The sequence below is a fragment of the Festucalex cinctus genome, chromosome 18 (genome assembly GCF_051991245.1).
Source record: "Festucalex cinctus isolate MCC-2025b chromosome 18, RoL_Fcin_1.0, whole genome shotgun sequence".
NCBI lineage: Eukaryota > Metazoa > Chordata > Actinopteri > Syngnathiformes > Syngnathidae > Festucalex > Festucalex cinctus.
The window spans coordinates 6,754,699-6,776,899 of NC_135428.1; the positions used below are offsets into that span (position 1 = coordinate 6,754,699).

At 40.6% G+C, this 22,201-nt stretch overlaps 2 protein-coding genes across 6 annotated transcripts; both read left to right on the top strand.

Moving 5' to 3' along the window:
- Positions 1-279: 279 nt before the first annotated feature.
- LOC144005748 (APC membrane recruitment protein 1-like) lies at positions 280-6,275 on the top strand. The gene is made up of 2 exons (XM_077504039.1): positions 280-911; positions 2,075-6,275. The coding sequence occupies exon 2, from the start codon at positions 2,185-2,187 to the stop codon at positions 5,131-5,133; it is 2,949 nt and encodes a 982-aa protein (XP_077360165.1). The 5' UTR covers positions 280-911; positions 2,075-2,184; the 3' UTR covers positions 5,134-6,275.
- Positions 6,276-7,715: 1,440 nt separating this feature from the next.
- On the top strand, positions 7,716-22,044 carry zc3h12b (zinc finger CCCH-type containing 12B). 5 transcript variants are annotated; one of them, XM_077504045.1, is made up of 7 exons: positions 7,816-7,957; positions 11,430-12,187; positions 12,424-12,563; positions 13,201-13,435; positions 14,091-14,197; positions 14,271-15,540; positions 21,236-22,044. In XM_077504045.1, the coding sequence occupies exons 2-7, from the start codon at positions 11,589-11,591 to the stop codon at positions 21,372-21,374; spliced, it is 2,490 nt and encodes an 829-aa protein (XP_077360171.1). In that variant the 5' UTR covers positions 7,816-7,957; positions 11,430-11,588; the 3' UTR covers positions 21,375-22,044. The 5 variants fall into 5 exon arrangements, with proteins under 5 accessions (XP_077360167.1, XP_077360169.1, XP_077360168.1 ...); XM_077504041.1 differs by lacking the exon at positions 21,236-22,044 and having other exon boundaries at positions 7,716-7,858; positions 14,271-20,810; XM_077504043.1 differs by lacking the exon at positions 21,236-22,044 and having other exon boundaries at positions 7,725-7,858; positions 11,506-12,187; positions 14,271-20,810.
- The last annotated feature ends 157 nt before the right edge of the window (positions 22,045-22,201 follow it).

The following is a 22,201-nucleotide window of genomic DNA, read 5'->3' on the forward strand; positions in this document are numbered from 1 at the left end:
TTCATGATGAACATTCATATTTTCACCAAACATACCTTTTGGGAATCATGACAAAAAAAACCCATAAACCTTGGACCATAATAGAATTTCTATAAATCAAGTGAGAAAATTAAAAAAGTATTTATGTACGAACTTGTCGGCACCTCATGCTGTCAGGAACATGTCGTTTTGATGAAAAAAAAAGGAAAAAAAAAAGAAAAAAAAGAAAAAGAAAAACTTGAACCAGAGCTATATAGATTTTAAAAAGAATAAATCAGTGTTATCACGTTGTAAGTTATTAAAAGAGGGAAACTATTCTAAACTATTCTGTGTGCAGAGAATTATTTATTTATTGTTTTTTTTTTTAAGTAAGTGAAGTAATTCGGTTTTCATCATGCAGTAACGTTATCATCAGGTGCTGGGAAATGGACTTTACATATAACCAGCTAGACAACAGTGGAGAAGCACTGCCCCATCTCTATGCAGTGTGCATGTGCACAGCCCAGCCCCAAAAAATAGTGGTTCACGTGTTGCGTCACTAACATGCGCCGATAGCGTTGAGCGGACTGGTCTGCTATGTAGGCTTTAACACTGCTGAAGTGAAATCGGCACGCAATAGCCTGATAAATGACAGAAACAACATCCGTCCTTAATTGCACAATATTTTTCCCAATCGGGTGGATTGTCGTCACCTACCGTGAGCCACTGCACGGCCATTAACTGTGGAATTTACACGCCTTGTGACGGATTTTAGCCTGTTAGCTCGCACCAGCTGCTAATGAAAGGTAGCGTTTGTGCTAAACAAAACAAACCGTTTCTGGCGTAAGCTTCTACAGTCTATTGTGAGAACGTTTGGAGCGAGAAATTATAATATTCGATGATGCCGGAGACTTTGCGTTGGGATACGTAATAGGTGATTTTGGCTGCAGCTGGTAAGTTTGTTTACTTAGTATACACTTTTCCATTACCTAAGACATACTTCACCGCAGTACAGTAGTTTATCATTCCCTGAAGATCAATATAGAAATGACTGTGTGATTTAAGTCGGCGCATATTTGCATAAACTATTTATAAATAGGTTTCTGCTACATATTTTAACCACACCGTGACAGCCTGTTGCTTTATTAATTAAACGTGATTTTGTTTGTTTGAAATTGTGGTTTATCTTCTATTCCCATTCAACCAGTGTTGTACTTCATCTGCAACGATATTTGTATTTATTACATACAATTAAATGAGTTCTGTTTGGTTGATTACTGCTACAATCCATGCTATTGTCTGTCAAAATAAATATAGAAATCAGCGACATGCATTTAAAAGCACAACAAATCTGGTTTTCCCAGTGAGCTGCTGATTTTAGTCTTATTTATAATTGAGTAAATTGTGCTACAGAGCTCATATTTACTATTGTTATCATCCCCGTCATTATTTATAATTAATAATGTAATGACTTAATAATTATATTAAGTCAGACAATATTCAGTAGAACCAAAGCAGACACTCTCTATTGTGACTGCATGCAGACTCTCCATTGTGGAGAAGTGATTCCCAAAGCGGGGTACGAGTACCGCTTATTTTACGTGAAAGAATCACTGCCTAAGTAGTAAATACAATTTAGTGTTATTTAACTTTTACGTTCAAAATATTGACATATATTTATTCATTGTTTATTTTAAAACATTTATTTAGGTACATTTTTATCTAACATTTATACCCAATACATTTTAATTGAATTATTAATTTGACTGCATAGGCTCCAGCTCCATGCAAACCTAGTGAAGATAAGCTAGCTTGGATGGATGGATGGATGGATGGATATTTAAGTGCAATGTTGATGTTCAAACATGTTACAGGGACTCAAACTAATATTAGATATGCTTTAGAAATAAAACTTGTCTTGTTTGTACACTAATACACTATCGTTTGCCATGATGAAGGTATTTGGCAAGGTATTATTTTTAGATGGTACTTGGTGAAAAAATATACTAATATAGAGAATAGTAAAAACTTGCTAATGGCCATAGTTAGCCAAATGTCACTTGCGTAATTTTAATATGGAAACATCACAGTAATGTTTACATATTTCTCACTGCAGAGCTCGTGATGGATGGATGAAGAAGTGACAGCAGTGAACCACACTGCTGGGTGTGGCCATTCAACTACAACAACGCCAGATAAAGTCATGATTTTGTAAACAAGCTAGCAATGGCTTCTCGTGACGTTGACAAGCTTCCAAGTGAAACTGTGGACTTGGAGAACATTTCGGCATCCCTTTCAAAATGTGGCCCGCCTGACATCACAGAGGAGCATCTTCCAGACAAAACAGCTTCTGTAGTGAAAGCTCAAAAATCTGGGAAATTTAGGACTGCGCTCACCTTCTTTGGAGTTCGCAAAAGTATGTGTCTCTTACCAAGCTTTTTCAGCGGAAGGAGTAAAAACCAGAGCAAGTGGTCTAATAAGAAGGGACTCTACAAAAGCAAAACTCATGATGGTCTAAGCCAAATAAGTCATGATGACAGCCTGAGAGGTGGCTCCGCCTCCACGGGGGATTTTGAGTATCACAACCAGCGTGAATGCACTGAAACCCTTCATGGTAATGAATGTAGTCTCCCCAATGAACAGAAATCCCAGTCTCTTAATCGACAGAAACGGGGTTTGAAAAGTTTTTTTAGTAGTTTTAAACATCACAAGAACCATAGAAATGATGGTTCAGATAAAACTGAAACAATTACAATATCCTCTCCACACTGCCAAATCGAGGTGCCTCGTGTCCAGAACAACCCTGACCAGTATGTCACACAGTGCCTGGAATCTGAACCAGATGTGCCTGATTTTGCAAATGCTATGTGTGATAGTTCACTGGCACCTGAATGTAATGACACTGTAGTAACCTTAGAGAAGGCTTTGGAACAAGAAAACCCTACGATTGAGTGTGATAATCAGTCAAGTGTTGATCAAATAGATGACATTAATTTGACGGCTGTGGTTTCCAGTGAATACAAGGAGAGTGGTAGAGGACATAGCGAGCCTTGTCTGTTACATGAGATGCTCCCCGATTCGAGACTGAAGTCTGACACACCTGCTGGCTCATCTGAACAACTGAACCTGATGTACGGTGAGGTCGCCTCCCTTAAGAGCTTTGATTCGCTCACTGGTTGCGGGGACATAATTGCAGATCAAGAGGATGACAGCATCACAGAAACTACAGTTTCTGGAGAAAGAAGTAGAAATGGAGGGAAGCGGGCCTCCTGCTTTCTCACCTACCAGGGCGGAGGTGAAGAAATGGCCTCCCCCGAAGATTTAGATGAACAATGTTTTCACGATTTCTGGGAGAATAATACATCTGAGAAACTTCACTTCCCTTGCAACCAGGACCACATGGATCTGACTTCCAGCATGTTGTCTTCACACAATATGGACTTGGTGGACAGTAACAGCGCACAGCAAGCCAGCACCATGAACACTTCAGCTGATGTGTTGACACCTCAAAGTGAGCATCAAGAATCGGTTCCTAATAGTGATGAGGGCTACTACGATTCAACGACCCCGGGTCCAGATGAAGGACAGGACAGAACAGACCGGCTAAGACAGACAAACAGATTACCCAGGGACAGTTACAGCGGGGATGCCCTCTATGAACTGTTTGCGACTGATGAGAGTCTCGTCAGTCCACATAATGAAAGCAAAACTAGACTGCCAAGTTCCAAACAGAGCGAGCAAATGGATGCGCCTGATTCTGCTTTCTCAGAGATGAAACGATTACCAAGTGCCGACCAGTACAAAGTGCAGGATTTTATTGAAGTGCAAAGCGCATGTAAGTCCTTCAACTTGACACGAAATGCAGTAACTCTGCAAGAAACTGACTGGAAGAAGAACTGTAATTTGAATACAAAACCACAGGCAGCGCTTAGCAAGAATTTTGAGGCAGATGAATTTAATGAAAAGGGAAATGAGCTTGCTTCCTCAAATACTGTAAATGTTGACTGTAAGACGAGGCACAGCAACTTGTCGTTTGCAAATATATCTGACCCAGATTTTCAAACATTATGCGATCCCAAAGAGCAACATCCAGAAGAAAACAAGCCTGTTGCATTGCCGTTCCGAAATGTCAATTCCCAGTCTCCGGATTGTAACAGTTGTTTGGATGAAAGCCAAACTGTGTGTTTCTCCCAAGCGCTTGTAAACTATGAGAAGAGCTCTCAAATGCTGTGCAACCTGCACAACGCGAGCGTGGATGTCTTGGAGACAAGCAGCGCCTTCACTCCAAATATGGAGGCCTTGCCCGCCATCGTCACGTTCGATGTAGTGGACATGCATAACGAGGGGGAATACGATGAGCAGATTCACATGGAACTGGAGGAGGACATTTCGTCGCCCTATCAGGAATTTGAAGACAGCTACCTCCAAAAAGACGCATTTGCTGAATGTGACTATCAAATGTTAGATCTGTATGAGCAGAGTCTGATCAGTAACACGTGGGCCATCGCTAGTCTCCCACGGCACCTTGGTCTTACAAGACTAAGCCAGTCCATGTCCAATCCTTTGTCCCTCGACAGGAGGAGCCGGTCTCTGGACACGGAAAGCCTTCAGTTGCAGATGCCTGTCGCTACCCTTTCCTGTCCTCAAGCTGAAAAAGACCTGGAGAGGGATCCGTTAGCATATTATAAAAAGAATGTACTCATGTCCGCATCAGAGATTAGAGACGGTGGTAGCGCTATGGCCGTACCATGGCAAAGTCGGTCGGAAATGGCTTTAAGCCTTCCTTTGAGCGACAAGGACATAACTGAAACAGTCCAGAAACGTCACATATTTTCGGATTCATTCGACAGGGGGTTACCTGAGAGTAAAGCCCACCTTCGTTCTGATGTGCCAATGTCACAAGATGCAGAGCTTTACAGTAGGCCCTGCCACCTGCCCTTGCAATCAGATTCTTGCTTACCTCATAGCACCTTTGTTTATTCAGGAATAGACACATCGTACAGTGCTGATGAGGATGCGTTTTGCAAAGCTGCTGCTGATTTACAGTCATATATGCAGTTTAGTCAAAGCAGACAGACGGCGAGTAGGGAAAGAGTGTCTCATTCTGGAAGTCCTCTTAGGGCGGGTGTGCCTACAGAAGACCCGCCCACAGATGTGACAAACTTCCCAAAATGACCTTGAAATTGAAAGGCTGTCAATAATACAGTTGGACATTGGTTGCTGTGTGTTAACGTTTAGTGATAATTGTGGCCTACTTGAACAATTCATTTGAAATGTACTGCACAAAAACTAACATTGGTGTCGAAACGGTCTTGCTGAATTGAGAAAGCTAAATGGTTTTATTACAGAAATGAATGCACACATCTTGGCATCACCAAGCATTTGTTTTACATATCCAGGTTTCATCTATGTTACTGTGCTTTATCTGAAGGCTCCTCATCAGCCCGTTTTGCATATAACACCAGTTGCCTCTTAAATCTCTTACTTGATACTATCATTTGTTTCTGTATACAGCACAGTATACTTAAATGTGTTTGTAGCTGTTTTTTCCCCAATTAAGACCACAATTTTGTGACTATAGTCAAAAGTATTTCGTCATTTGGTTTGGTTTGCAGTACAGAAAGTGTTTTGATAGTTTGGATTGCGAAAATGTAAAGTCGGAGTCATAGTTCTTGCACATTCAACTACCATAAATAAGTGTAGATAATATGGCAGGATAAAGCTGGATTGTGTAGCACATAGTGGAATGCTGCTTGACTGTGCAGTGTAAAAGCTGATTACTGACACACTTTATGCACATTATTGCATTTGAAGGTATGTGGTTTGAATAGGAATCCTTGCCTCATGTTTATGTTTTTTTGATTGGATGACTTAATTTTTCTAGTGTCATGAACAAGTGTGTCATGGAATGTTTTGTATTTATATTCTCAGCTGTTTGTACTTTGTAGGACTGTACTGAAATGCTGGTAAAAATTGTCATTGTCTTCAGTTTTATGTTATTTTGAAAAATCTGTTTTGTCAATGTGAACACTGCCTTAAAAGTAAAAAAAAAAAAAAAAAAAAAAAAAAAAAACATACTTGTATTTGCGTTTTAATTTTCCTGTTCAGGTATATTCCAGTCTGTTGGTCCACTCATCTTTTTTTAGTGCACCCTTGACTAGAAGTGTGATTCAAGTTTTACATAACCACCCTGAGAGAATGAAGGCTGAATATTTATCCCTAAATCGAGCTTTTACTTTAGATGATTCCGTTTACATATGAACTTGACTAAAAGACAAGACAGAAAACAATGAGAAACTGCTCTAAAAGGTGCAAATTTACTGCGCCAAACACAAAATTTAAAAGCTCTAACTATGACCGTACAATGTCTGCTTCATGATCAATAAACAGCATTTTGGATCATGACCATTAGTGATTACTTTTCAGGGTGAAGTTGTTGTTTTTTAAAAAAATCCTATTCACTTAAATGGTCTGGGAAAATTATGACAAATGTATGATGTATCTTTGTTCATTTATCATTACAAACACAAAACAGGCAAAACAATAATTATTTCAGGAAATAACCATCTCAGTTTGCTATTTACATAGTGACTTTTTTTTTTTTTTAAACCGTGAAACCTTAACCCAAGCGCTGAGAAACTCTCATATTTGCAACTTTCGTGCTCGTTCTGACACCATAAATTGCCACATGTCTAAATAGGAAAGTAGTTCATTGTGTGGAAGTGATTAATCAATACTTGGGTTCGAGTCCAAGCTCCGGCCTTCCTGGGTGGAGTTTGCATGTTCTCGCCGTGCCTGCGTGAGTCTTCTCCGGGTTCTCCGGTCTCCTCCCACATTCCAAAGACATGCATGGCAGGTTAATTGGGCGCTCCAAATTGTCCCTAGGTGTGCTTGTGTGTGGATGGTTGTCCGTCTCTGTGTGCCCTGCGATTGGCTGGCAACCAGTTCAGGGTGTACTCTGCCTGATGCCCATAGCCAGCTGGGATTGGCTCCAGCACCCCCCGCGACCCTTGTGAGGAGCAAGCGGTTCAGAAAATGGATGGATGGATGATTAATAAATCTCGACTGAGAGGCAGGCTTTTTGTTGTAGTTGCTTGTTACTGTAATACTAATTTGGCTGAAACTATTGAACACAAATCTGTGTGTTATTACATATTTGGCCAATAAAGATAATATTTAGATTTTTTATGTTGGCTAAGGGCCTAAGTTTGGCTTGGGATACTAGGAGAAGTTGGAGTCTTCCCCACTAGTACATACTATTAACAGATGTTTGGGAATTTGTTGGTGATAGGACCCGAGCGCAAATTGACACCTTTAAACAGTAGTTGCCCATAAATGCCAAAAGAGGGCAGCAAATGACTCATTTTGTCTCAATGAAGCTCCTCAACTCACCTTAGCAATTGCCCAAATTCAACAATAATAATATTATTATTATTATTATATAATAAAAAAAACACAGCAAATCTGCTGTTCTGTGAGTTTTGTAGGGTGTCATGAGATTTTTCTAACATCTGCCTTGGTTCAATAAAGGCTGTGAAACACTGAGCTGAATATTCTAGCTCTCCAGTACAGTATACCTACCTAATTTAGTGGCCAATTAGTGTTTCATGTTTTGCATGACAACACTGCCCACAAATGCATTGCAGCCACCGACAAGTACATTAACAATAGCGCTGTAAAATCAAAATGGATCACAGTTAAAGTTGCAAAAGTTATTCGTGCTCCTCTTAAAACGCGATCAGTGCATTTTGGCGATGTTTCGATATGGAAGGAGTGCGCTGAGGTGTCACCAGCGAGCATCCTCTCGTGATCTGGCAACCTTGAGCAAACTGCGACAGCACAGCAGCGCCAATGGCAGCCAAACATCCGTGGAGCGGGCGAAGAGGATGACAGCAACATGGTGAGACTGCACTCGCTTGCATGGCCACGCTCGCGCCGATTAGGTGCGCTCTCTTCCACACGCACAAGCCCCGATGTGTCGCCGCAACTTCGCCGCAGTGTAAGATTTCTCATTTAACTTTATTTCAAGTTCGAAGAAAATGTTAGCTACAAGCTAACACACACTCTCGCAAGCGTATGTCAAAGTTAGCATCTGGCGCTATTCAGGGGCTATGTTTTTATCTCCCGTGAACTAAATGCGGACACCGATCTACTATCGTGGTGCACAGTTCAACTATATACTCATTCTGGTATTACTATGTAGCCATTAATCAAATCAGACGTAGCTAAGAAAGCTAACCTGGTTAATGGATGTGGCTAACATGTTGACTCCAGCTGGCTAAGTAACCACGTACTAAGCAGCTTCGTAAGCTTGTGCTAACTCGGGGCCTAAATGATGTTTCAGCGATTACTTGTGTGCAAAGGTCGCCAATTTGACATCCCGTGTAATAACACTAAAATAAGCAATTCAGCAAAATAGGTGACCTCCTGTGGTGTTATGTTGGGTTACCATCCATTTAAAGGCGCGATGTTCTTGTTAGGGATGACATGATACAACGTTGTTATTGACGTGCATTTAATCGTAACACGTTTGAAAATGAGTGCTATCAAAGTAACCGAAGTTTCTATTTAAAGTACAAGCCGTGACTCATTGAAATTATTGTTATCACTAGTTTATTTATATCCGATGTGTCATTAAGTGAACTCTAGAACTTTAAATCATGCTAGTATTGCTCAACCAAAACCATCGTTGTGTCTTAAAATGTGATGTTAATCTACACAAAAAAAATCTACACACAAATTGGTCATACAATAATTTATTCATCATATTTGCAAAGTTAAAGAGAGCATAATGTGATTGGATGATGGCCTGGTAAGTTTTTATTGATATTGTCTTAAGTATTAATTTGAGAATATGGTCATTATTTTGATTGTACTTTCCAGTTGTGTACCAAAATATTAGATGCATACTACCTTAGTTTGATACTGTGCAGTTTAACATAGTGTTACCAAATGTTACTGCAAAATAGTTTGAAAGTCTTGAATCTTTCAACCTTAATTTCAGGATGTCAAACCAGTGCAGCAATAAATCACCTAAATTTCTAATGTCTGTGTTCAGACTAGTGTCGCCCCCTTCACCCCTCATTACTTTTTTATATTTTTATATAATGGTTCTATATAGTTCTTTTATCAGTCAAGTGAAAAATTGTTTTCGATTACTACTCAGGCACAAAGTTAATTGTGATATTGCTTTCACATAATTGCAACGTGCATCAGTGTCAGCTGATGGACCTTCTGTACTAAATATTAAAAATACATATATTTAAAGTTGATTTGACTTGACTTAAATAATTTTGTTTTAGCGCCATGTTTCTTATAAAACAATACAAGCAAAGGATTGTTTGTATGATAGTTCCCACTGCTTTGCTTTTCTAGTGATCATCGGTTCACTACTTTTCAAGCTGCATTGTGGGATATATAACCTGTACTCGCTACTTATTCAAAGAGTATTACAAAATTGCAAACTCACCAAATAGTGGATAGGGAGTTAATTCCGAACACAAACAGGGTGCAGAATGGCCTCAAGGACGTCTTCACTCGTTGCCATGTAACATGTATATACAGATGGTCTCTTGTCTTGTAAAATTATAAACCTGTGAATGAGAAAAGTAAATGATTGGATTGATCTGCTCCATTTGACTTGTAATCATGTCACCTTAAAAGATTATCAGTGGACTGTCAGCTTTTGTTTTATTACAAAGTTACGCCACACTGTTTTGTAATTTAGTTTTAGTAGAGGTTATGGTGGCCAAATAAATGTTTGTAAATTGATCGGATACTAGCAGACTGTAAATGTACACATTCTTTGCAACGGATTACTTAGATTTGTATTTTACAGTCAATGTCAAACAAACAGCTAACGAAAACCTCTGTTGCTAAAGAAAATCATTATCAATGATTTTACCGTCATTCCAAAACCTAAATGGGACCCTTTTTTGGCATGGGTTGGGTTTGTAGATCATGCTGTATTGAAATGGTTTGTTGAGACAAAGATCTGTGAAGTAAAGTCCATTTTTATTAAGGAATATGCTCCCTCAAGAGTTTTGGTGCAAAGAGTAGCGTATCTGCAAGTGTTGTGCATTTACTGGCTGCCTGAAGAGAGATGATGAGCTGTGTTTGCTTTAGTCGTGACTTGTAAAAAGGAGTTAGCTGATGACACGGCTGTGTTGCTAGGCAACGCACATCATGGGCTGCGCCTCTTGAATCTGGCAGTATTGTATCTGCTCTCCACCTAAACTGGCTCGTTTTTAAAATGATTTAGATTTTCACGTGTAACAACACATATTTTCTACTGTAAGACGTGCACTTAGTGAACATAACAGATTAGTTGCCAGGCAATGTTCACTCTTTGAGAGGGCTGGCGGCACACTGATGAACTGATCAGCCCACACTGTCTCAGGTTCTATGCACTCATGCGTGTCTGCCTTCAATGTTGCTTTTGTGCTTCAAGGCGAGGGCTGTTCTGCAGTACATTAACAGACCGTGCCTGCATTTTTGTATTATTTAAACACCAATAGACTGCAGGAAGAGGAAAGTCACATACTGTACATATTTGTGGTCGGTTTCTTTCTTTCTTTCTTTCTTTCTTTCTTTCCCTTATCTACAGGGGAAACGAATCGTGACACTGGTTGGCTGATTCTATTGTTGTACTGCATATGTATACATTCAAACTGTATTATGTAATGTTCACAACACATTACTTAGATTGAAAAGTGAAACTGTCAGCATGGCATGATAAAAGGTTTGCATGGCTTTCAGACAGATCAGATGCAGGATGGTGGTGGTGTCGCTTTCTGAATATTCATATTTTCGTCATTTGGCCCATTGGTAATATTCTCGCTGCATACCAACGACAAGGGAAACATGTTCATTAATGCAACAATGTTTTGATGCATACTCGGGATGTTCGATACCACTTTTATTCAGACCGGTACCAGTAGGAGTACTGTATTCAATTTTCGAGTAGTCACTGATAACTAGTAGTTTTGATATATAAAATTTCCCCTAAAAAAACAATGACAGAAAATTTTAATTAAAGAAAGTTCTGATAGGAACTTTGCCCAGTTCATTTATCTTTAATGCTCTATACTACTAATAACCAGAATACTGCATATTCTGTTGAACTATTTACTGGATGCCAGAAAATAGAGTATACAGCTGTGGAGCCTTTTCTGCTGGATGCGGAAGAAGGTCTAATATGTCCAAAATGGTTTCTAGTTATACGTTGGGCAGCTTAGCCTTGCCCTTGACAGTGTGTGACCTAATGGTCTTAACTGTTTTCAGCCTAGATAAGTGTGCCACAGTGCAGATAGATAGGAAGACGCCAAGCCAGGACAGGTCACAGCGACACGACAGCCTAGCTCAAGTCACCTATCTAATCATGAGCAGTTCCGCAGATTTATATGATACAACAGATGACAAAAAATTTCACAGTACAGTAGTACATATATATATTTTTTGCTCTCTTTCAGGTTTAAGTAGTTCAAGGAAGAGTGCAATCCTTCAGTCCGACTCAAGGAAGCAATGAATAATATTCCCTGGTTGCAGGTGAGGTGAGGAAGAAGCATGGGGCGTAAATCCGAAGTGTTGAGGCAAACGTGACAGCATGTTCTGCGTCGGAAAGGCTCAAAATGGAAAAGCACCCATGCAGGGAGGAGAACACTGACTCGAGCAGGGACCGGCATGCCACAGATGAGCCTGAGGACGGCAGCAGCTCGGAAAGTGACGCTGAGGAGCAGCAGCGGCAGAAGGCTCAGGTGAACGACAGCAGCTGTAAGAACTGGGAGCCCTTGGCGGTGACAAAGCCCCATCGGCAGCTGTGTCGTTCTCCGTGCCTCGACCAGCCCAGTTTTTCCCAGAGTAGCACTGTGCAAGAATCCCGTGATGACGAGACCAGTGCGGGCCCAGCAATCAAAGCGGCCAGTGAGAGGGAGTACCAGACAAAAATGGACTTTGCGTTGAAGCTGGGCTACTCTGCAGAGCAGGTGGAGATGGTGCTCAATAAACTGGGGGCCGCTGCGCTAATTAATGACATTCTTGCTGAGCTAGTAAGGCTGGGGAACAAAGTGGAGCCTGAAAGTCAACCCTGCAGCACTGCAGCCACATCACTATCATTTACACCGTGCGTCAAAGAGACTGTTAGTCCTGAGGTGTCTGTGGAAGAGGAATCTGTGGACCCTTATGACAACCTCAGGCCTATTGTCATTGACGGATCAAATGTGGCAATGAGGTAAGATGCTAACTTATACTTCACCTTTTTGCTAATTTTGTGCTCATGGTAAAGCAATAAAAGTATTACTTTGGCGCCATCTTGTGGCATCTAGGTGCTAAAGGATTAAATTAAGTGACTTGAGGATCATTTACAAAATTCAAACACTAATACATGGACTATTTAAAACTAGTTTTGACTTTTTTTTTTTCCGTATGGTCTCTCTATAACAGGCGTTAACTGTGTCTGTTTTTCAGTCATGGAAACAAAGAGGTTTTCTCTTGCCGTGGTATCCAACTTGCTGTCGAATGGTTTCTGGAAAAGAGGCACAAAGACATTACTGTGTTTGTCCCAGCATGGAGAAAAGAACAGTCAAGACCCGATGCCCTCATTACAGGTAGCAAAGCAATGTTGCAACAACAGCTATTGTCAGTGTATGTGATACTGCATTAATTGGCATTGTAATAACAAGAGGCAATCTGTTTAAAGTGGAAGTCAACCTTAAACATTTTTTGAAGTTGACAATAATATGTTATATGTGACCCCCACTAGTCTTAACATGACATTCTGAGAGGTATGAAGCAAAATCCAGCCATTTTTATTCATCTCAGAGGGCGGCCATTTTGCCACTTGCTGTCAACTAAAGATGACATCAATGTTGCTCAGGTACCAACCAAACACAGCTCAGCTTCAGAAAACAGGTGAGTTGTGATTGGTCGTTGCCTGAGCCCTGAGCAACATTGATGTCATCATCAGTCAAGTGGCAAAATGGCTGCCCTCTGAGATGGATAAAAATGGCTGGATTTTGCTGCTTAACTTCATATACCATATTTAGACCAGTGGGGCTGCACAGAACATATTGTCAAAAAAAAAGGGTCGACTTCCCCTTTAAGATTAGCTGCTAAAAATTACCCAATACGTATAATGTAATAATGTACACAACTTGTCAGCAGTCTTAAAAACTGTGGAAAGAAAAGTATTCTCATATTTATGTGTTCATCCCTAGCCAGCTCAAACATTGTTTCCCCTCGCAGATCAAGAAATATTACGCAAGCTAGAAAAAGAGAAGATCCTGGTTTTCACCCCATCTCGGAGGGTCCAAGGCAGAAGGGTGGTGTGCTATGATGATCGCTTCATAGTGAAGCTGGCTTATGATTCTGATGGAATTATTGTGTCAAATGACAACTACAGAGACTTGCAAAATGAAAAACCAGAGTGGAAGAAGTTCATCGAGGAACGTCTCCTAATGTATTCATTCGTCAATGACAAGTAAGGAGCTATGCACATTTTATTCGACACTAAATCATACCATTGGAAAACAGTCAGTATGCTCGTACAGTGATGCTACATCATAAAAATTACAGGCTCAAATGGTGCTATGAAACATCTGGGGCTGTATTCCTAAATATTTTAGTGCCAAGAGGTGCTCGTCGTGGCCAAATTCTTGATATCATCATAATAGTTTCTTAGAATTTCGCCTGAAAGTGAAGAGTAGATTTTACGAACGATTAAAGCTATTCCTGAAGAATCCTAGCTCTGAAGAAAGCTCCTAAGGTGAGATCTATTAGGAGCAGGGAATAGGACTTTAAACGGCTTAAAAGTTCCCTCAGCAGAGGAAAAAATGGCGAGGCAGGAACCGTGTTCGGTTAAATAAAAAGATAGACAATTGCAAAAATCTCTAGGAGTTCTTAAAAATGCATCCTCTATAAAAGGCCAAAAAATTGGGACACATGTGAAAGTAAATTCAAAATGGTTAAATTGATCAATTTGAGGATCCACCATCACTCTTACACATAATCACGTCTAAGCTAAGACTCCTTTGCTAGAGTCTTTAGGAATATGGGCACTAAATATTACAGCCTTCACTATTTGAGTGTACTACTAACACTGTGGCAGTCACATGGAAACATTTTCATGTCTTTAGATTTATGCCACCTGATGATCCACTGGGAAGGCACGGTCCAAGCTTGGAAAATTTCCTTCGCAAGCGTCCTGTTGTCCCAGAGCATAAAAAGCAACCTTGCCCCTATGGTGAGTCAGTTAAATTTTTTTTGGTCCAGATTCTTCAGTGTCACTGACTTGATTTACTCTTTCCTCAAACAAGGCAAAAAGTGCACATATGGACACAAGTGCAAATATTATCATCCGGAGCGCGTCAACCAACCACTGCGGTCGGTGGCCGACGAACTGCGGGCCTTCGCCAAGCTGTCTGCCGTGAAGACGATGAGCGAGGGGGCCTTAGCGAAATGCGGCACCGGCCCGGCAGTTGCGAACAGGGACGGCAGCTCCGAAGTCAAACGCGTGGCGCCCAAACGCCAGTCGGACCCGAGTATACGCTCGGTGGCCTGCGAGTCTCCGGAAATGCTGTCCGTTGTGAGGAAGTCTGAGACAAATTCGGTGCCTTCCCTCGTGACTGCTCTCAGCGTGCCCACCATGCAGCCCGCCAAGAGCCACGCCGCCGGGGCCTTGAACACGCGCTCGGCAAGCAGCCCGGTGCCGGGCTCGTTGCAGTTCTCGCACAGTTCGCTCGAGCACATGTCGAGTGTACAGTACCCTCCCATTTTGGTCACCAACAGTCACGGCGCCTCCGTTACGTACAGTGAGCAGTTCCCAAAGTACGACTCGGTCAGCGACCACGGTTACTATTCACTGCACAGCGACTTTTCAAACATGAGCATGAGCAGTATGCACAACGTCGACAGTTTCTGTAGCATGGAGCACGACCACGTGGTGTGTCAGAGAACTCGCAGCCACTGCGCCGAGTCCTGCCTCAGCCACTCCAACAGCGACTCCTTCTCCTCCTACGGCGACATGTACCCGAGCTCCGTGGACGGGAGCCTGGAGGAGAGCATGAAGGGCCAGCAGCAGTCCCCGGCCACGGGGAGAATGCAGACCTTCCCGCTCGGCTTTCGACACGAAGCGCTCACTCGGGTGCAGAGTTACGGGCCGGAGGAGCCCAAGCAGGGTCCGCGCAAGCCGGCCGCGCCTCACCTGCCCCCGCACATCCAGCACGTGGCAGTGGGGGCCAGGTCGAGCTGCCCCGGAGACTACCCCGTGGCTCCGAACGTTCTGCCGCCGCTGTCCTCGCAGCCGACGCGCTCCCTCGGCATGACTCGCATGGACAGCATATCCGATTCCAGGCTGTACGACAGCAACCCGATGAGACAGAGGCGACCGCCGCTTTGCCGCGAGCAGCACGCCAGCTGGGACCCGCTGCCCTGCGGGAGCGAGTCTTACGGGTACCACTCGTACCCGCTGAGCAACAGCCTGATGCCGTGTTGCGAGCGGGTCATGGTCCGCAGCATGCCCGATAAAATGGAGCAAATTTGGAAGTCGCCGTGGGAGGTCCCAGCCGCCGCGGAGCACCAAGAACGGTACGTCATCCCCGAGCACCAGTATCAAACATATCGGAACCTTTGCAACATTTTTCCTGCTTATGTGGTCCATTCGGTGATGGAGAAGAACCCTCATTTGACAGACCCACAACAACTGGCAGCTGTCATTGTTACTAATTTGAGGTCTTGTCACTGAGGGCTCTCCCTTTTTTTTTTTTTTTTTTTTGCAAAGACAGGCACTTGATAAATGTTGCCAAATGTGCAACATTTGCCCTCAGGAGTTTTTTTTTTTTTTTAATGTCTGGTGCAAAATCCAGCTTTCTGGTTTTTCATCAGCAAGGTGACATTAAGTCAACAGCATAGACGAAGTTTGTCTGACAATTTTAAAGTACAATTGTAAGATGTTTCACATAGAAGGCGACACATTTATATGAAGTGTAATACACCTGTAAAAGGAAACTTTACTGTATGTTTCATATCACATCTAATACCTAACCAGGAGCTGAGGTTCCTTTTAACGTTTGAAATTGCGTAGAAAAATGTCAAATATATGGATTTTTTTTTTCAGCAATGTCATTTTAGTTCGCTGTTATCTCAAATTTGTCAAACCAAGTAGTTGACCGTCTGGGTCCGGTTGTTCAAAACTTGGTTAACTATAACGTTAGCACACCTAGGGAACGCTGCTAACTTTTTAATAGTGTGGAAAATCACTTATTTCATAGATTTATTAAATTTATAAGACATAACCTTGATCTAATTGGACATTTGAACGATCTTACAAAATGAAGAATTGTGGGGTATGTTAGTGTTAACCAGAGATGCTAACCACACGGTTAACTTTGACGGTGCTGTTAAGTAACAACGTGACTAACCATGTTTTGAACAGTGTATTTTTAACGGTCGGTTAGCTAACGGCGGTTTAAGAATATAACTGGCAGTTAGGGGTTTACCGGTGATTCAGATAACCGCAACCTGAACAACCGGGCCCTGATTTCAACACGAAACGTTGTATCTAACTTTGGCCCACCTGCTTTCAACAATACAAGCTAGCAACATCACCATTGCTGCGTTTCAGCACTTGGATTCAATTAATTGAACAATATCCAAGTTTTTAGCCACATAGCTTTTAAGACGTTCCTGTTCAGGTCATGTGGATGTGCTGTGAAGGTATAACAACTGTTTGTGGTGCAGTGCAACTATATCAATAACTTTCGTGAGCTTTGCCTCTGCTGTAAATAACTGTGGTGATTATTTTGTGCATTTCTTTCAAAGACGAGTAAGAGGGAGGTACACGCATACCTCCAAGCATGAACTATGATATTTAATGGCCTTATATCTGAATGACCTCACGCTTTTAGTCTTCAATGAATGTCTTTGTCATTGAAGTCTCTTACTTTCAAACGTTAAGCACTATCTCAGTATGGAAAGAGATCTATTTTCTCAGTCTCACAAAGCTACTATTTTGGTAGAATTTGACAGTGCACAAAGCAAGCCAAAAAGAGATTTTGTCTTGTACACAGGTGCACGTCATTATCAATGTACATATAAATCACACAGAAGCCATTATTTCAGTCATTTATAAGCTGCTAAATAATGCCAAAAAAACAAAAACAAAAACAAAAAAACGGTCATTATTCTGACATCACATAACATTCAACTTTACATAATTGGAATTATTTCTCATTTCCAACTGTCATGTATATTTTTGTCAGATATGTTGTGAAAATAGTATATAATATATATATATATATATATATATATGTAGCGCTTCTTATGTATCTACTAAAGCTTTTAGACAGCGCTGAGTTGTTTTTTTCCTTATCATTATTATTAGCTCTATTTCTGTAGTACAAATTGCGAAGTGTGTGTTTCAAACCTGCCTGCGACCCATCACAAATCCAGTGTTATCACTTGTTTAGTTTTTTTCCCCCACGGTACATATAGTATATGATTGTTATTATTTTTTAAAGAACTCCTCTGAACTTCTTCAGGTTGTCAGTGGAGCTGTTTGTTGCTCATTTGTATCAAAGACTACTATTACATGCACTTAAATGGACTGACTTCACACTGAGACATATATAAGATGGTGGAACGGCTTAAAGACAATTCTTTAGGTATTTCCAAAGTTACAATTTACTTTTATAGTGCAAATACATTGTTAAAAAGCTGCAAAGCAGTAACGATAAATTAGATGCAGTGAACATGTGACGCTCAAATAACGATTAAACTGTAAAAATTAGATGATCACGATACATCTGCAGTAAAAACTGAAAAAAAGTGTTTACCGTCACGAGTTTGCACACAGCTTTGCTATATTTAGGTGGATAGAGTGAAAATCCATCCATGAGTATTACACCTGCAAGGTTGGTAAATAGTTTTTTTTTTTTTTTTTAATTGTTAAAGAAAAACCAACAAATGAAAAATGCAAGAAAGCATGTTTAGTATGATGTTTGGCTTTTATTGTGAGAGTGGATGGCTCAAATACAGTTTGGCTGTGCCTTGCAGCGCATTGCTCTCAGGATGCTTTCACTTTTTTCACGTCCACTGGCCAAAAACCAGTGCTTACTGCTGGCAAGAGTCTATTCTCTTCTAAGAGTGATATATTTTGTGAAAACTTGTACAGTTGAAGCGTGAAAAATGCATTGTAAAACTTTGCATATGTATGTCCAAAGTTTGCACCTTGAGTTGTTTAACAAAGGGTCTTTTGGGCGACTTTACATGATGCTGATATCATTGAGTGGTAGTGTAATACAGTTTGAATTTTGGAGCATATTTTTCATGAAAATTCTATTCAAACTTGTGAAATTGTATGACAATTAGGGATTTTGAACTTCAAGGTGCCACTGCAGAAAATACTGGCATCGTATAAAGCCAGTCCAACTGCAAGGTGACGCTCTGAATGCATTTAAAGGGAAATACCACTTGATTGAATCTGTATGATCGCGCATCCAAACGTTCTGAAACGGAAGTTCAAGATGCCAAAGCGCCACAAAGATTTTCGACATTAAGTGGTATTATTCTTTAATTGGGAATTTATGTGAGCCAGATTATTTTTCTCAATGGTGATTATTTTAAGAAAAACAGATCTCTATAATGTTTGTTAAATCTAGTGTGCATAAACAAACAAACAAAAAAAATATGAATGTGTATCGCCCAGATGATTATTTTTGGGTTTTGCTGACTTTGTTTTTTTTTTCATGAAAAAAGACGAGGCCACTTTTGGCCGGCTGTCTGTTCATGAGAAGGTGAAAACAAACTGCCTAAATGTTTCTTCATATGAAACAATCAGATTGCAAGGCTGCTGTCACCGTTGTTTCTGGCATTTGGCTCAACGTTTGCGTGCTATCACCCCCCCCCCCCCCCCCCCCTCGACCCTCGAGATAGTTATATCAGATTCCATGAATGTTCTTGATCCAAAGGAAAAAAAGAACTATCAGTGTTTCAGTGACTGAAAGAACACCAAGTTGATTGCGCTGATGACTTTAGTCTATCTCGACTCGCAACGCAGCTCAACTCAAATGAAAGCGGAATTATTGTCTTATTCACCAAGGTCAGATCTTGGCGCCAGATGCAGTTTCAACTAAATTAAAGGCAAGGCAACTTTATTAATATAGCACATTTCATACACAGGGCAACTCAATGTGCTTAGTAGTCCGAGATGCGTCACTCATATCAAATCAGTACATGAATACAAGATGTACACAAAACCTGATGAGTCATTTTATGAATTTGAACTACACACGTAAGGCAAGCTGCCTTGCTCGTGGTCTAAAAGGAAGTGAAAATCAATAGTCATTTTTAATAACTTGTATGATTTTCAAGTTTGTCAATGTTCAATTTGATTGCGAAGTTTTCTAGGCTATACTTGAGAGCCAAAAAAAAAAAAAAAAGTAAAAGCCCTGTCCTATATGGTCCAGCTGTGTGAAAAAGCTTTTCTCAGAGCAAGTAGTTCAGTCAGTGCCCCCACATTCCCTCTTTTGCAAGTGCCGCAAACAGCCAAGCCACAAATGTCTAGAATTGACTTTTACTTGTTGATACAAATTGTATCTCTACCGTGAATGTAAACTAAATATCAAATGTATATTATGAAAATAGTTTTATTTAAATAAAAGGGGGGAAATGCCTATTGTGTGTGACACTGTGTGTCACTGGGAGTAGCCCATAGGTATGTACTATCTTTTATTGGGTACAGTAGTTAATTACCTGGTACTTTGATGTGCTGGGTCAGTGCACAGCAAGACAAAACTACATGCCCTCACTGTACATACTTAGATGTGTTCATGTGGATAGGATTTAATGTGTAAATGTAAAACATTACTTCAGTTCACTTGAATGTTGTAACCTGTGCTTATTTACCCTTGATTTGTTAATATTTTGCCTTGTATAAAAACTTTGCATATTTTGGTGTAAAAAAAAAAAAAAAAGGTCAATACAGATTGTTACGCATCGAACTAAACTACTTTAAAAGACACTTTTAATAAAACACTAAAAAAAAAAAAAACAATAGCACAGTGCAAATTTTGAATCAGTTGTGTATTGATGTTTAATGTTTTATTTTAATATGAAGTTTTCATTTCAAACTGGAATTTAGTGGAATGTTTGGCAAGCGGTTGAATGATGAAACAATATTGCTAAGCAGATGTTTCGATTTTTTGTTACTTTGACCTCCTGAAATATATTGAAGTAATGTGAATTAATAATTTTGCTGTCCGTGGCCAGGTTGTATGTACTTTCAGCTGGCGCCCTTTGGAAATTTGGACTTGTACTATTTTGAGGTTATGTGTTAAATAGCATGTCAATGGATGAGATGAAGACCAAAGTTGTGTTTTTTTTGTTTTTTTAAATTGTACACATCGTGATTAGTGGTTCAAACACACATTCACACTAATTGTGTACCTTATATGACACGTGATGCCAGCATACTCCCAGATGGACAGAGTTGGTTTGCAGAATGCCAGGACTCGAGGCGTGCCCATTAACATGACTGTACATATTTACAGTGTTATACTCAGGTTTAAACCCACTAACATTCAAAATCACATGGTTCAAAAACAGTACTGGTGACTTTTCTAAAGTGTTGTGAGTGGACCGTAGTGTCTGCAGTGTAAAAAGGGAAACATTAAAGCAAGCTTTTTGTGTTGTGCTTATCTGCCGTATTGTAATCCACACTGACTGGAAACCATTGCTTTTTTTTTTTGCTTTTTTTTTTTTTGTAGACCAAACTAGACTATTTGAGTCTGTGGGCTCAAACAAAATGTAAGTCTTAATGACGTGTTTCTCACCGTTAATAAAGCTACATTATGTTCAAACTGTGCTATCTCCTCTTCAATAAAACAATTTTGGGGAATGTGTGAGTTTGGTGATATATTTAATATTATTGTAAGCCACTGTAACAAGTGCTAGCGATGCTAAACTGCTAGCTCAGTCATTATTTGAGTTTGAGCGCCCTCTTCTGGCTAAAGTTGTGAATGGAATTTGGATAGATTGGCAATAGAATTGGGTGCAATCGTAGTGAGCATCGTTTTAGTCTCTGCTGTTGGATGCTAAAGAATTTCAGTAAGTTTCTCACTCCACAGGAGGTCACCTTACCCTAGTAGTGTAATTCATAGGAATGTAACTCAGTGAGTCAACACAAAGGTATTTGAGTTGGTTACTTTTTAAAGGTCCAAAATGTAATACTGGCAGAATTTCACCTCAGGCATTGTGGTATTTACCTTTCATCCCTTATCTGCAGCAAACGGATTGTGGACGTTACGCAGATCTGGAGCCCGTCCCAGCTGACATTGAGCAAGAGCAGAGGACACACCCCGGACAGCCTGTCAATCACGAGACAGACAGTTGAAAATGAGAAAGACTGCCAGTACTGTATCTGAATCAGGGGTCAGCAACTTTTTGCGCAAAGGCCACAGAGTTGTCATTGCTTAGTTTGGATGCCGTTACTGATTTAGACACATCACTGTTCACTCCAAATTTTTCGTTTAGTTAGATTGTATGCAAAACGGGGGTGGAAAATGGTTATGTTCTTGCAAAATCCAATGTTTTCGACGCAATGAGGAAGTGTGATAGCCTGATGTGAGCTGCATGTTAAGAAATCAGTACAAAGACATCATTTAGCTTCTTGAGCTCTGAGGAAAGTGTCATGAATCATCCCTCTGTATCCCCCAAGAGTCAAGAAGCCAGAGGCCGTTGTCTCCTATGATGAAGCATATTTTTGAAATTGGTGTAACATCTGATTCTTCAAGCGCTTCTCATAGGATATCTGACTTTGAAGCAATCGGGAGGGATCAGGCTTGAAATTTCCAGGTTATCCAACGCAATACGACACGTCAAATGAAGCCATGAAAAGCACAACTTAAAGGAAGGCTCCTTTAATTTTACATGTATGGCTTGATCGGCAGTAAATAGTTAGTTTAGCTACGAAAAATGCATAAGAGCTGAAGAATACACCCTTATATTGATTTATTTAACTTTTCTTCAACATAGAAGTACTTCCGTGTTGCAACGCCCCCAAGTGGTGACGTCACTAGTGTGTATACTCGCTTGGCGAACGCAGACATAACAACGAGGAGGACACAAACGTCACTTATGCCTTTGTGTATTGCAAAATTTTGCAAGGCGTCGGCAATGAAAAACCCGCGAGACACCCCCCCCCCCCCCCCCCCAAAAAAAAAAAAAAAAAAAAAAAAAGCTACTTGAGTAG

Bases quoted from the DNA above. Each gene is read 5' to 3' on its own strand.
- LOC144005748 (XM_077504039.1), top strand. From the start codon at position 2,185: ATGGCTTCTCGTGACGTTGACAAGCTTCCAAGTGAAACTGTGGACTTG.
- zc3h12b (XM_077504041.1), top strand. From the start codon at position 11,589: ATGGAAAAGCACCCATGCAGGGAGGAGAACACTGACTCGAGCAGGGAC. The intron at 12,188-12,423 runs GTAAGATGCTAA...TCTGTTTTTCAG, and splicing joins GGATCAAATGTGGCAATGAG to TCATGGAAACAAAGAGGTTT. The intron at 12,564-13,200 runs GTAGCAAAGCAA...TTCCCCTCGCAG, and splicing joins ACCCGATGCCCTCATTACAG to ATCAAGAAATATTACGCAAG.